The 15,750-nt window shown below is 44.7% G+C and overlaps 1 protein-coding gene across 6 annotated transcripts in view; it reads left to right on the forward strand.

Annotated features, from left to right (window-relative positions):
- cep112 (centrosomal protein 112) overlaps window positions 1-15,750 on the forward strand; it is a 669,222-nt gene that overhangs the window by 148,600 nt on the left and 504,872 nt on the right. For all 6 annotated transcript variants that reach the window (XM_068058509.1, XM_068058505.1, XM_068058504.1 and 3 more), the window contains 2 exons: window positions 14,814-14,861; window positions 15,027-15,101. In XM_068058509.1, coding sequence (XP_067914610.1) covers window positions 14,814-14,861; window positions 15,027-15,101 — 123 coding nt within the window. The remainder of the gene's footprint in view (window positions 1-14,813; window positions 14,862-15,026; window positions 15,102-15,750) is intronic.

The raw sequence follows: 15,750 nt of genomic DNA on the forward strand, positions 1-15,750 counted from the left end.
ATTAATGATTTAGATGAGAGAACTAAATGTAATATCTCCAAATTTGCAGATGAGACAAAACTGGGTTGGGAGGGTGAGTTGTGAGGAGGATGCAGAGAGGCTTCAGGGTGATTTGGACAAATTGAGTGAGTGGGCTAATGGATGGCAGATGCAATATAATGTGGATAAATGTGAGGTTATCCACTTTGGTAGCAAAAACAGGAAGGCAGATTATTATCTGAATGGCTATAAACTGAGAGAGGGGAATATGCAATGAGATCTGGGTGTTCTCGTACACCAGTCGCTGAAGGTAAGCATGCAGGTAAAACAGGCGGTAAAAAAGGCAAATGGTATGTTGGCCTTCGTAGTGAGAGGATTCGAGTACAGGAGCAGGGATATCTTGCTGCAATTATACAAGGCCTTGGTGAGGCCACGCCTGGAATATTGTGTGCAGTTTTGGTCTCCTTATCTGAGGAAGGATGCTCTTGCTATAGAGGGAGTGCAGCGAAGTTTTACCAGACTGAGTTCTGGGGTGGTGTGACTGCCATATGAGGAGAGATTGAGTCGGTTAGGATTATATTCGCTGGAGTTCAGAAGAGTGAGGGGGGGATCTCCTAGAAACCTATAAAATTCTTACAGGACTTGACAGGGTAGATGCAGGAAGCATGTTCCCGATGGTGGAGAAGTCCAGAACCAGGGGTCATAGTCGAAGGATACGGGGTAAACCTTTCAGGACTGAAATCAGGAGAAATTTCTTCACCCAGAGAGTGGTGAGCCTGTGGTATTCGCTACCACAGCAAGCAGTTGAAGCCAAAACATTGTATGTTTTCAAGAAGGAGTTAGATGTAGTGCTTGGGTCTAAAGGGATCAAAGGGTATGGGAGGAAAGCGGGAACAGGCTACTGAGTTGGAGATCAGCCATGATCATAATGAATGGCGGAGCAGGCTCGAAGGGCCGAATGGCCTACTCCTGCTCCTATTTTCTGTGTTTCTATGTTAGCAGGCAACTGAAGACTAAGGAGGGAGTTTACATACGCTTCCGGACTGAGGGAGGCCTTTTCAACCTCAGGCGTCTTCAGGCTCACATAAACACAAGAAAAACTCATCCGTGAACTTCTTTTCGCTGATGACTGTGCTGTCCTGGCCCACAGTCAGTCAGACCTGCAACGTTTCACAACACATTTTTCCGAGGTGGCACAACACTTCGGACTAAAAATCAGTTTAAAGAAAGCTGAAGTCCTGCATCAGCCTGCACCCCAAGAGGAATATGGACCACCAAGCATTGTCATCGAGGCAACCGAGCTGATTGCCGTTAAGCAATTTACTTATTTGGGGAGCGTGATCTCGTTTGATGCCACCATAGACAAAAAAGTGGACAATTGGCTCTCAAAAGCAAACAGTACATTCAGCAGACTCTGCAAACATGTTTGGAGCCTCAGACCACAGACCAAACTCAAAGTGTACAAAGCCAAAGTCATTACCACCCTTCTGTGCAGCGCCAAGTTATGGGTCCTATACCGCCGTCATGTACGTCTTCCATAGCACTTCCATCAGCGCTGCCTCTGCAGCATCCTCAAGATCCGTTGGCAGGACTGCATCTCAAACATTGAAGTCCTGGAATCAGCCAACATCACCAGCATCGAGGCCAGCCTCCTGCAAAGCCAAGTGCGTTGGGCGGGTCACGTTGCCCGGATGGACGTGTTGCATGGAGAGCTGACAACTGGTAAAAGGAACAGAGGGGCCCCATGCAAACCTTTTCAAGGACTCCCTGAAGCAGTCCCTCTCTGTGCCACATTGACCATCGCCAGTGGGGAATGCAGGCCATAGATCGTGATGCCTGGAGATGGTACATTAGGAGGGCTACAGACACCTTTGAGACTGAGCGAACAACCAGCATGAAAGGGAAAAGGAAGAGAAGGATAGATCCAATTGCCCCCATAGCGACTACACCTTCACTTTTACCCACTGTGGGAGAATCTGCTGGTCACGGATAGGACTGACTAACTACCAGCTGGCCTTCAACCGATGACTACAACCTTCCCAAAATCTTTGTCCACGAAGAAATGCCAAGAGAAGAGAGAGGACATATCTGTCTCACCTGTGAATATTCATATGTGTCAAGTTTTTTTTTTAATACGTGTGTGGGTGCTCTTTCGCAGTGTTACTTCTGCACTAAATGCTGGACTGGAGGCAGGCTGCTGATCAGGATATCCCTTGGCCTGGGATGATTTCTGCAGTCGTCCTCTGGCTGCGTGAGGCCTAGAGGGCCCCGGCTGCCTCAAGGCTCCCTGCATCGGTGCAGGACTGTCCTCCTGCGTCGTGGCTGCTGGAGCTGGACTCACTGGCGGAGGGCTGAGGAGCCGGTGTCCACGCTTGAATCACTCTGAGGGGAGACCCAGATGTGGAGTGTATCCTCTCTGCCCTCTTGAGGCTTGTTGGAACCTCACTGCTCCCTGGAGAAAGACCAGGAGCGGGAACACTCTCCATGCTCCTGGTCCTTCTCACGCCCTGCCACGGCTGAAATGAAGTCATGGCCAAGGTGATGGTTTGCAAGTCCGTGCGCATCTGTGGAATGTGCCTCTCCATGAGGGCCGCTAACCTCTCGATAGATGAAGCAATGTGCTCACATGCCTGGGACATGGCAGCAGTCATGGCATGGACGGACTACTCCATCGTCCACTCATGGCTATGCATGGCCTCTGGCATCTCTGCCAGATTTTGTCTTGCCTCTCCCTGCAGTTTCTGCATGCCCTGTGCTATCGACACCGGAGGCTCATCATCAACCTGGGGCTCAGCATAGACCTGGGCATCAACAGTCCTCTGACTGTCAGAAGTCTCAGCTATCTCAGTCTCAGCCAGCTGCTCGGGCCTATCTGTGGTGCGCTCACCAGCTTGTGACCCCAAATCTAATGCCAATCGGATACCCACCAAGCTGAGGGTATCTGCGCTGGTAGAAGGTGCAGGAGAGTCATGGGATGGTGCATCCTCTCTGTGTATCTCATCCTTAGAGGTTGTCATCATTTCAACGGTAAGCATTTGCGAGTACCGCCCTGCAAGATACATTGCGAAGAAGACATTTAGGCATTATGGTACACATGTCGCAATGATGACAGAATTTGCATATGAAATGTAAGTTCAGTTCATTCTGTGTTTGGCAATAATCGCTGTCTCCAACTGTCCAATGTAGCACATGCTCCTTGGCTCCCGGCTAACTCCAGCATCTCCTCTTCGGCCTGTGACAGAGGCTGCAGATCGGGCACCCTGCCATCGGTCCTGGACACCACCCTACTGCTGTTGGCCCTCTTCTGAATGATCAAGGATGCACTCGCTGTTCGGTTCCAACCATCTCTACAGTACGTCAATGCTAACATGGGCCCCTATTCTGCACCTGGGGGAATGTCGCTGCTCTCATAATGGCTGTAACTATCTTGGCTTTAAACTGGGCTGATATAGAAATAAGGGAGACCGGTCTCACTTATGCAGTCAGTAATCAGCTATCATTACAATGTGACCCTGATCATTCAAATATGTGCCTTTACGCTTGTGGGCAAGCAGATCGCAGCAAGCTATGTGAAACTGTGCAACTTACCTTGGCTGAGCGTAGGAGGTCATTGACCTTTTTCCTGTACTGGACCCAGTTACGATGGTGACCCCATAGCTTCTAACCTCCTTTGCAATCTCCGTCCAGGCTTGCTTGGTCTGGCGCGAGGACCTCTTGCCATCGCTGAGGAAGAGGACCTGCCGCTTTTCCCTTACAGCCTGGAGGAGAATCAGCAGGAAGGCACCACTGAACCGTGGGGCCACCCTTGCTCTTACATTTGCCCCATTGTGGCAACGGTGCCCAGGGGCATGTTTGCTGAGATGCAAAATTAATCGAAAGTGAAGAAACGTTGCTGAAACAAACTGGTCTTGAATGCAAGGTGAGTAAATGCATGGCTGGCAGCCTTTTAAAGATGACACCAGCACCTGATTAAACATCAGGTGACTCCATTCATGGAGTCGCCAATGCTGCCCTTGCCATGTGATTGGAGGAGGAATGGCCGGCCGCCGCGTAATTGAGGTGGCACAGCCACGAAGGTCACAAGCGGGACGGCCGACATTTTGTGCATCCACTGCCGCCCGCGGTGTGCGATTACAAAATCCAGCCCAGTGTGTGCATTTTAGCCCAAACTTCAAATTAACTGTTAGTTTAAATGGTCTCTGGTTCAAACCCCAACCCCGATCTTGCCTTGTAAGCTCTGGATAAGATCTGGATGTGGATTTTCTCTCAAATCTGGTTCAAATTCCTGGCTTGATTGGACATCAAGACTATATTTCTGCACTAGACTACATTGGAAAAAACATAAGACTCTGCTTCCGTCTATAATCTGCGATTTTTTTTGATCTGTGAGCTGTGGAAAAGGTCTGGAAAAATCTAGATCTCAATCTTTTTTCAAACTTGCCTTCAAATTCCTGGACATCTCTTGACATCAAGACGCTTCTGCTCTGGACTACTCTGGATATATTGTAAGACCCAACTTATATTTCTGTTTTGCGATATTTAAAGTAACTTTGATCAGTCTACTGCCCTTCCCCCACCACTGCTGCGATTGAGACGCACATCTCTTTTCTACGTCACAACCCTACTTCTTTTAGTATCTGTCCTTGGAAAAAAAACTACCCCCAGTTCACTTGCAACTGCACTTGCAAATCCTTTGCCTTTCATTTGCCACAACATTTCTGCAGCGACTGATTTGCTGAATCACACCCTCACCATCACCGTTGATGCCCTAGTGCCCAACAAAAAGATCAGTCTCTCTCACCCTGGCAGTTCTCCTGGTACGGCCCTCATCTCCACTTCCTTGAGTCCAAGGGATGCAACCTTGAAAAGATATGGCGGACCACTGATTTAGACATCCACCGCCAGATCTGGCTGGACTACATAAAACACTATCGGGTCTCGTCTACTAAAACTGCTCACTATTCCAGCATCATCTTGGAATGCAAAAATAACCTCCACCCTCTTTTCTCTACTTTACTTTAAACTATCTTCTTAAACCCCTTTCCCCTGTTCCCTCCACCTTCACCTCCAACAATAAGTGTGAGGAGCTCATGGACTTCTTTGTAACTAAGATCGTGACCATCCGATCAGCTGCCTCTGCCATGTCCCACCCTTTCACTATCCCATCTGGCCAAACTTCCTGTAATGCTCCCCACTGCCCGAGCATTGAACTCGCAGCTTCCTTTAGTTTCTCTCCTATCTCTCCTCATGCCCTCTCTGATCTCATCTTGTCCATAAGACTTACCTCCTGTTCCTCCGATCTTATTTCCACTAAGCTGCTGGTCTTCTGGTTCCCATGTTAAATTATATTGTTTTATGGTTCTCTCTCTTTAGGTGTTGTCCCTCTCTCCTTTACATCTGCTATCCTCACCCCTCCCCTCAAAACACCAACCCTTGACCCCACCGCCCTTGCAAACATCTCCTTTTCCTCTCCAAGACTTGAACGCGTTGTTTTACAAATTCGTTCCCATCTTTCCAGAATTTCATGTTTGAATCCCTCTGATCAGTTTTCATTCCAGTCTGAAGGAAGTGTAGTAAACTATTTTTTTAAATTGGGTTTAAGCAGAAGTACTGTGCGTTGAAAACAGCTTGCTCTGCTGTACCTTGTCCAGAATGACTCTCCATTTCAGAATTGTTAGAATCAGAAGCTAGCTTTTGAAAGGTTATTTCTGTGAAAAATGACTAACAGTTACTTTTTTTTTTGTTCTTTCATGGGATGTGGGCATCCCTGGCAAGGCCAGCATTTGTTGCTCATCCCTAATTACCTTTGAGAACTGAGAGGCTTGCTGGGTCATTTCAGAGGACAGTTGACACTCAAACTCATTTCTGTGGGTCTGGAGGCACGTGTAGGCCAGACCAGTGTTACAACTGGAGGAGTGCACTGTCTTTTCTAGTTCCATTTCTCCAGAGATCACAACATCTATTTAAATGTTTACTTGGTTACCAATACAGCCAATCATGTACTCTATTTTTTGTCCCAGAATAAAATCCGCCAACCCCGTTTCTTTAATAAACAACAAAATTATCGATTTATTATAAAACAAGCCTTAACCAATAATGAAGCAAAGCATTAACACACTAATTAAAATATGAAAGTTCGCTTTTTAAAAAAATTCCCCAACTACACTCGCGCACGCGCGCGCACACACACACTGGAACAAATACAGAAATTCACTCCACAGAGGTCTGTTACAAAAAACACTACTTTGGCCAAATACTTGCTAATTCTTGACGGAAAAGGAAAGAAGATATGGATGGAAGTCAGTTGTTCCTTTTTTGGTCTGGCATCTGGGTATACAGAGACAGGTCACTGGGTTCGTTTCAGAAGCAGTCTGTTCTGGAGATGTCGAGAATTATTCTAGTATGCTTGCTTGGAGAAACGTGGCATCAAGGTTTTTCTGTCAGCACACACTTGAATCACAGGATTTTTTCCAGCTCCTCAGGAGTTATACGGCACCAGAGATTTTTTTTTTTCTCACTCTTGGCAGGATTTCTTCTGAAAGGTAGAGAAGGAGGTGAGCCGAGTGATGTCTTTTCTCCTTGGCAGGTAAACACCAACTATCTTCAGATAGTTCCCACCACCACTAAAACTGAAAACAATGTTCAAACCCCAAACAATGAGTCTACTTCCTGACCTTAATAAACCTTGACATGTGGCTTCTCTGTAACCATTTTTGTCCCAGGTCACCAAGGATTCTGCTGTTTTCTGAGCCCAAATTGCAGGTGGCCTCCAGCACAGGCCGCTTTCAAACAACATCTTGTCCTGTCGGTGAACTTGGTAAAAAGAAAATGCATCCATGGAATCTTTTCAGTTTTAACACAAGTTCTCAAAAAAGAAAATTAAAAATAATGGAAGCACTTTCGTAACACCTCCATCCTTGGAGGAATGAAACACCATTTTTAAATGTGTTTCATTACAAAGAGTGAAAAAACAGAAGATGAAAAATTATTAAAACACATTTACACACTCATTCTCATTCAGTCTTTACCTGTAGCTAATACAGTTTGAATGTGTACCATCTTTGCATTCAGATAACTCAAAACAAAGTTAGATTCTAGACAAAGGATCCACAATTACATTATTTTTTTCTGCAATGTGGATAATCTTTTAACTAATAGGGCTGTAATAGAAAACTCCATCGGGGCTTGATTGGCGCCCCATCCTCAAACATTCACTCCCTCCACCACCGATGCACAGTGGCAATAGTGTGTACCATCTACATGATGCAATGCAGCAACGCACCAAGGCTCCTTGGACAGCACCTTCTAAACCCGCAATCTCTACCAACTAGAAGGACAAGGGCAGCAAATGCATGGGAACACCACCACCTGCAAGTTCCCCTCCAAGTCATACACCATCCTGACTTGGAACTATATCGCTGTTCCTTCACTGTTGCTGGGTCAAAATCCTGGAACTTCCTTCCTAACAGCACTGTGGGTGTACCTACCCCACATGGACTGCTGCAGCGGTTCAAGAAGGCAGCTCACCACCACCTTCTCGAGGGCAATTAGGGATGGGTAATAAATGCTGACCTATCCAGCAATTTCCACATCCCATGAATGAATAATAAAAAAAAAGTTTGGCATTCTGGTTTTTGAATTTTTGACAAAGTTTACAAATCAGCCATCTGTAATTTTCTAAACAGAGTTTCTAACTGTTTTAAGTGGTCCTTCCAAGTGTCACTGTATACCAGCATATTGTCAAGGTAAAACACACAGTTAGGGACACTGGCTGCCACTTGGTTCATTACTGTTGGAAAAGCGGCCGGGGAATGTCATCACTTTGAATGACATCATTGGCTTAAATGTCATCACTCGGCATTGGAAAAGACCGTCTGGTGTGACAAAGGCTGATATTTCTTTAGCTCAGTGTGTTAAAGGAACCTGCCAGTATCCCTTTAACAAATCTATTTTTGTAAGAAATGTGGCATTGCCCACTCTGTCAATACAGTCTTCCAAGTGAGGAATTGGGTAGGAGTCTGCCTTTTTTACTGCATTAATCTTTCCGTAGTCTATGCGGAATCTAGTTGAACTATTAGGTTTGGCATTAACACCACTGACAAACTCCAGCTATTTTGACTGGGTTCAATTAGGTGGTTTTCCAACATCGAAAGAGAGATACAGCACTGAAACAGGCCTTTTGGCCCACCAAGTCTATGCCGACCATCGACCACCCATTTATACTAATCCTACATTAATCCCACATTCCTCTACCTACACTAGGGGCAATTTATAATGGCCAATTTACCTATCAACCTGCAAATCTTTGGCTGTGGGAGGAAACCGGAGCACCCGGCGGAAACCCACACAGTCACAGGGAGAACTTGCAAACTCCGCACAGGCAGTACCTGGAACCGAACCCGGGTCGCTGGAGCTGTGAGGCTGCGGTGCTCGCCACTGTGCCGCCCATGTATTGGATTTCTGCTTTCACCTGGGTCTGTTTCCCTGCACTTAAGTGATAAAGATGCTGTTTTATAGGAAAGGATTATCCTGCATCCACGTTGTGTGGCTAAGGTTGTACATCCTGGCTTGTCCCTACAGACTTGCTTAAATGTTGTGAGTAGCCTTGTTGGGTCTACTCGTTGTTCTGCATCTAAATATGAAAGTGTAGTGTCCAGTCTCCCTAACAATTCAGTATTAGCTAACCGGATAGTAAGAGGTTCAGTTTGAGAATGGTCTAGGCCTCCTTCTGCCTCATCCTCACTATCCCTTTCATCCTTCACTCCCTACTACCTGACATACCTGTACTTGCTTATCCTCCTCCCGACGATGATATTGTTTCAACATATTGATATGACACAGCCGATTCTTTTTCTGGTGATCTGGGGTGTCAATCAAATAATTTACTTTACCAATTCTTTAGACCACTTTATATGGACCACTGAACTGTGCTTTCAGTGGTTCACCTATAAAGGCAGTATTACTATCACCTCATCCCTTGGTTGAAATGTTCGAGTCTTGGCATGCTTGTATTCCCATTTCTTCATGGTTGTTTGGGAAGCTTTCAGGTGTTCCTGAGCCACTTTGCAGGCTCTTGTGAGCCGCTCTGGGAACACAGATACATAATCTAACAGATACATAATCTAATGCAGAAGTTTCGTCCCTCTGTTCAAAAAACCTTTCTTTAATTAGTTTTCCAGGACCTCTTTATCGCACGTCTAATTCACTAATTCAAAAGGACTAAAACCGGTAGACTCATTAGGTGAATCCCTAGCAGCAAACAAAATAAATTCTAGCCCTTTATCCCAATTATGGGGATATTGTTGACAGTATGCCCTGATCATCATTTTGAGGGTCTAATGGTACCGTTCTAAAGCTCCTTGTGTCTGGTGGTGGTAGGCTGAAGACTTTAACTCTTTTATATCAAATTATTCATAACTTCCTGAAAGATTTTAGACAAAAAATCGGAACCTTGATCCAATGAATCTCAATCGATAATCCCTATCTAGTGTAGAACTGGGTTAACTTCTCTGCCACTACCTTAGCAGAAATTATTCTCAAGGGATTAGCCTCTGGGAATCGAGCCATATCCCGAACAGTGAGTATATGTTGGAGTCCTGCTTTTGCTTTCGGTAAAGGCCCTACACAGTCTACCAACATCCTACTAAATGGTTTCCCAAAAATTGGTATGAGAATTAGAGGTTGCGGTTTTCCCACAATCTGACACATATGGCACGTTTTACAAAACTGCATCTCATCCTTGGAAACACCTGGCCAGTAAAAATATTGACCTATGCGTGATTGGGTCTTCCAAATCCCCACATGTCCCACTATAGGAATTTCATGGGCTATCCTTAATATTTCTCGTCAATACTTGGGCGGTACTATTACCTGATGAACAACCATCTGTTCTATGTCCGCAAGTCTCTGAGGAGGTCTCCACTTCCTCATCAGAATCCCTTTTTTAATATAGTAGCTTTCCGGAACTCCCTTTGCTTCAGCTTCAATTAGAGCCGATTGTGCAACTTTATTTAACTCTGAAATAAAAGCAAAATACTGCGGATGCTGGAAATCTGAAATAAAAACAAATGCTGGAAATACTCAGCAGGTCTGGCAGCATCTGTGGAGAGAGAAGCAGAGTTAACGTTTCAGGTCAGTGACCCTTCTTCAGAACTCTGAACGTTAACTCTGCTTCTCTCTTCACAGATGCTGCCAGACCTGCTGAGTATTTCCAGCATTTCTTGTTTTTATTTTATTTAACTCTGGATTGGCTTGCTGAGCCTTGATCAGAGAAGACTTACTGAACATTTCCTTCGGATTATCCAAATCCCCAAAGAAAGTTTCAGATATTCGGCTATTGGTCTGTGGTTCCACTTTTACTTCTGACAATGGACTTGTTTAGCCTTTGCTCAGGTCACTACACATAAAGGAAAAATTCATGGAACCTTTTCTTGCAACTGTTCTGTCTCTTTAACTTCACTTGGTTTTTCTGTGACTACTGGAGAAGTTACTACTTTCACTTCAGCCAAGTCATTCCCCAGGAGTAGGTCAACACTGTCTACAGGCAAACTATGGACAGTTCCTACAGTTAGCGTTTCAGACATTAGGTCACACTCTATGTACACCCGATACAAAGGTACGGGTATATACTCCCACCAATACCATTCACTAAAACCTTGGCATTCAGTGTGCTGTCTGGTGGAAAAGTTATACCTTCCCCCAGCAAAAGAGTTTGGATGGCTCCTGTATCCCTAAGTACAACAATAGGTTTCCCTGCCTCATTTGAGGGATAAGGAGTTACTTTTCCTTTTGACAAGAACTCCCTATCACTCTCAGGTATCTTGTTCACGTCTTCCGCACTCAGAGCAGTTTTTGTACTTGGCCTTGCAGCTGCAGTCAGAACTACAGTCTGATCTGTTATACTCCCAGTCAGGGCCCCTTTCTCTGCGTTGACCATGTGCATCCCAATAAGTCCTGTCAGTTTACCCTGCAACTTCCAGCATTCTGTACAGAGGTGTCCCACCTTGTGGCAATGGTAACACTTTGGCTTTTGGACCTCACTTCACCTCAGCGCCTTCCTTTCTTACCTGAGAAGGAGATCCCGGGGCGTTCCCAGCCGTCCCTTCTTATCCCCGGCTACTTGCTTTCCTTTGAGCCTCCCACCTTCTATCCTTCTCGAGTTTGTGGGGGTGATGGACAAAGGGTTTGGACTTGTAAACGAGCTGAAAATCATCAGCGATTTCCACTGCCTGTCTGCCCGTTGAAACTTTCTGGTTCTCTACACGGGTTCTTACTAATGGAAGGAGTGAATTGTTAAATTCTTCCAGGAGAATTAGTTTCCTAAGCTTCTCATACGTGACCTCTACCTTTAGTGCCTGCATTCAATGATCAAAATTAATTTGCTTTACCCTTTCAAATTCTACATAAGTCTGCCCAGACTGTTTCCAGAAGTTCCTAAATTTCTCCCTGTACGATTCAGGGACCAACTTATAAGCAGTGAGAGTAGCCTTTTTGCCATCTCATAATCTGCAGGAGCCTCCTCAGGAAGCATGGCATAAACTTCATGAGTTCTGCCCATCAACCTGCTTTGCTTTCCTTCAGCCACTTTACGGGTGGCGCAGTGGTTAGCACCGCAGCCTCACAGCTCCAGCGACCCGGGTTCAATTCTGGTGACTGCCTGTGTGAGGTTTGCAAGTTCTCCCTGTGTCTGCGTGGGTTTCCTCCGGGTGCTCCGGTTTCCTCCCACATGCCAAAGACTTGCTGGTTGATAGGTTAATTGGCCTTTATAAATTGCCCCTAGTATAGGTAGGTGGTAGGGAAATATAGAGACAGATGGGGATGTGGAATTAGTGTAGGATTACTATAAAATGGGTGGTTGATGGTCGGCACAGACTCGGTGGGCCGAAGGGCCTGTTTCAGTGCTGTATCTCTAAAACATAAAACACTTCATCTGTCTGGCTATCTCTTCAAAAGAAATGAAAAATGCCTCTACGTCCCTTTCCTCAAATTTCGGAAGGGCTTGTACAAACTTAAACAGCTCTCCACTGGGTCCTGGACTGGAGTCCGATCTTTCCTCACCAAAATTTTCATTGGTGTCGAGACCACCCCTTTGTCTTAGTTCCAGCGTTTTTAATTTGAATTCCCTTCCTTCTCTTTCACTTTCTTTTTGAAATTCAAGCTTAAGTTTTTCCAATTCTATTACCGTTTCTTTTTCTTTGTCAGTTCAAGCTGCCTCATCTGCAACTGAGTTTTAGCTAATTCAACTGTACTACTATGTGGTTTGCCTCCTTCTAATTGCAAATGCTGTGCTATTACTGCAATTATGTCTGCTTTCTTAGCTCCTGGTTTTAACTCTAACAACAATTCTGCCAAATTCTTTAGCCTAGCCTTAGTTAAGTTTCTCATCACTCAGGGATACATCCACCTTCCCCAGAAAGGTTGTAACAACTGACAAAGACATTCCAGTAGTGTAAACATTATTTCAGTGCACAAGAAACTTGTTTTTTCCTCTTTTCAATTAGTATCACCCCACTTACAATTGCACGGCTTTGGGTATCCCAGACAATGAGCGCTCAATTAGAATGTTACGACGGATGCGGGAGGAGTGCACTGTCTTTTTTAGTTCCACTTCGCCACAGGTCACAACATCTATTTAAATGCTTGCTCAGTTAGCGATACAGCCAATCATCTACTCAATTTTTACCCCGGAGTAAAATCCACCAACCAGGTTTCTTTAATAAACAACAAAATTATCTGTTTATTATAAAACAAGACTTAACCAGTAACGAAGCAAAGCATTAACACACTGATTAAAATATGGAAGTTTCCTTTATAAAAATTCCCCAACTAAACACTCACGCACACACACACACACAATGGCACAAATACAGAAATTCACTCTGCAGAGGTCTGTTACGAAAATAGGCAAAGAAACCTACTTTGGCCAAATACTTGCTAATTCTTGAAGCAAAAAGAAAGAAGATGTGACAGGAAGTCAGTTGTCCCATTTTTGGTCTGGCATCCGGGTATAGAGACTGGTCACTGGGTACGTTTAAGAAGCAGTCCGTTCTGGAGATGTAGAGAATTATTCTGGTAGGCTGTCTAGGAGAAATGTGGCATCAAGGTTTTTCTGCCAGCACACACTTTAATCACAGGATTTTTTCCAGCTCCTTAGGAGCTGTATGGCACCAGGGATTTTTTTTCCCCCCACTCTGGATCTTGGCAGGATTTCTTCTGAAAGTTGGAGAAGGAGATGAGCTGGGTGATGTCTTTTCTCCTTGGCAGGGAAACAACTGTCTTCAAACAGTTCATATCACAACTAAAATTGAAAACAATGTTCAAACCCCAAACAGTGAATTGACCACCTGACCTCCATAAACCTTGACATGTGGCTTCACTGTAACCATTTTTTTCCAGGTCACCAAAGGTTCTGCTGTTTTCTGAGCCCAAATCACAGGTGGCCTCCAGCACAGGTGGCTTTCAAACAACATCTTGTCCTATCAGTGTACTTGGTAAAAATATAACCCATCCATGGAATCTTTTCAGTTTCAACAAAAGTTCTCAACAAAAAAATTGAAAATAATGGAAGCGCTTTTGTAACACCAGGTCAGAATAGCAGATTTCCTTCCCTAAAGGATATTAGTGAACCAGATGGGTTTTTATGACAATTGATGATCGTTTCATGGCACCATTACTGAGACTAGCTTTCCGTTCCAGATTTTTATTGATTACTTGAATTTAAATTCCACCAGCTACCATGGTGGGATCTGAACCCGTCTCCATGGCATTATCCTGGGCCTCTAGATTACTAGGTCAGTGACATTACCACTACACCACCAGTTGTTATCACATAACTTATTAAAGATTACCATCTAATACATTCTTCACCTAGTGTTTATATATTAACTTTCCAGGCAGAATCTTTAGGAGAAGAAATGGAACTGAAAACATTGACAAATTCCACCCTCCCTGCCCCCTGCCTCCCTCCACCCCTCAGTTCCATGCCCTACTGCACCCCGCTGCCCCCCCCCCCCCCGACATGGCCTGGTGAGCAAGGACATCACACAGTGTAGAACTAGGCCATAACCTCAAAGTGTTGTGCCAATTCCATCTTTTGAGCTGAAAGATGTGCTGTGTTGATCTTGAAATGTCTCTCTGCTGGACCAACACAATAACGCTCTAATCTCATGGCCTAAAATCCCAAGCCTGGGAAACACCTTTTTGTTTATTACATGTGAATGTTGTGATTATTCAATGTTTTTCTGGTCAACTTAAATTTCAGGATTAGAAATAAATGGGGCTATTTGGAATTATAGCATGGTTCTCCAATTTTTTTTATCGGAAGGTCATGTATGGCCAGAGCTGAGGTAACAATCTATATGATGAACTTAATGATTCTGAATACAGCTTTGACTGGTAAAGAGGAATTGCTTTTTAGGTGTCTTGTCAAGTCACCTGATTCATAGAGAGATACAGCACCATCAACTGATACACTGACCATCAACCACCCATTTATACTAACCCTACGTTAATCCCATTTTCCCTGTCACATCCCCACTTTCCCTCAATTCTCCTACCACCTACCTACACTAGGGGCAATTTTTACAATGGCTAATTTACCTATCAACCCACAAGTTTTTGGCATGTGGGAGGAAACCAGAGCACCCAGAGGAAACCCACACAGTCACAGGGAGAACTTGCAAACTCCACACAGGCAGTACCCAGAACCGAACCCGGGTCGCTGGAGTTGTGAGGCTGCAGTGCTAACCACTGTGCCATGTGAGATTGCATGAGAGAGTTAAAAGGGGAAATGAGATCTCCACGATCAATAACGATTCTTGTTTTTGTTTTTCCAGATTGAAAACCCCAGATATTTACGGGAGAAACCGATACCTCTGTCTCCGGTAGGTGTTGGATTCCCAAATGATTGTAGGTAGGAAAAGTGAGGAGACTATTACTGGATCCTTGTATCATGAAATTGAGTTTCCTGAAGGCTTTTTCTTCCCCCACTTTCTCTTTGATCACTGAACATGATGTATGACTTTGTTTTCCTTTTTTTTCTTCTATAGATTTTACCTAAAGCAATCCTGGGAAATAGCACATTCTGCAATGAGCAGACTCTGGTTCGAATGCATGAAAAAGAGGTAAGAATGTGTATATTTAGTTTAGTTTAGTTTAGAGATACAGCACTGAAACAGGCCCTTCGGCCCACCGAGACTGTGCCGACCATCAACCACCCATTTATACTAATCCTACACTAATCCCATATTCCTACCACATCCCCACCTGTCCCTATATTTCCCTACCACCTACCTATACTAGGGGTAATTTATAATGGCCAATTTACCTATCAACCTGCAAGTCTTTTGGCTTGTGGGAGGAAATCGTAGCACCCGAGAAAACCCACGCAGACACAGGGAGAACTTGCAAACTCCACACAGGCAGTACCCAGAATTGAACCCGGGTCGCTGGAGCTGTGAGGCTGCGGTGCTAACCACTGCGCCACTGTGTCTGATGTATCTCAAACAACATCATGTGATGTTTAGCAATAAAAACTTTGGAAAATTCCTGTCAATGAAATCTGACCACCTTTTCCCCACCATGGAACATTGTTGCAGCGCTTGGGGAATATCTGCTCTAGTCCCAAGGTGCTATCTGTATCTCGAGTGACTGGAGAAGTTAATTTCAGACAGCAACAGTGGCTAAATTGGCTTTACTTTATGGTCAACGTGTGTTTATCTGTGTGTGCTTCAAGTTTTGAACTTGGCAGAACTGTTCCTTTCCAAACTGCAA

This window comes from Heterodontus francisci, chromosome 26, assembly GCF_036365525.1.
Source record: "Heterodontus francisci isolate sHetFra1 chromosome 26, sHetFra1.hap1, whole genome shotgun sequence".
Taxonomy (NCBI): domain Eukaryota; kingdom Metazoa; phylum Chordata; class Chondrichthyes; order Heterodontiformes; family Heterodontidae; genus Heterodontus; species Heterodontus francisci.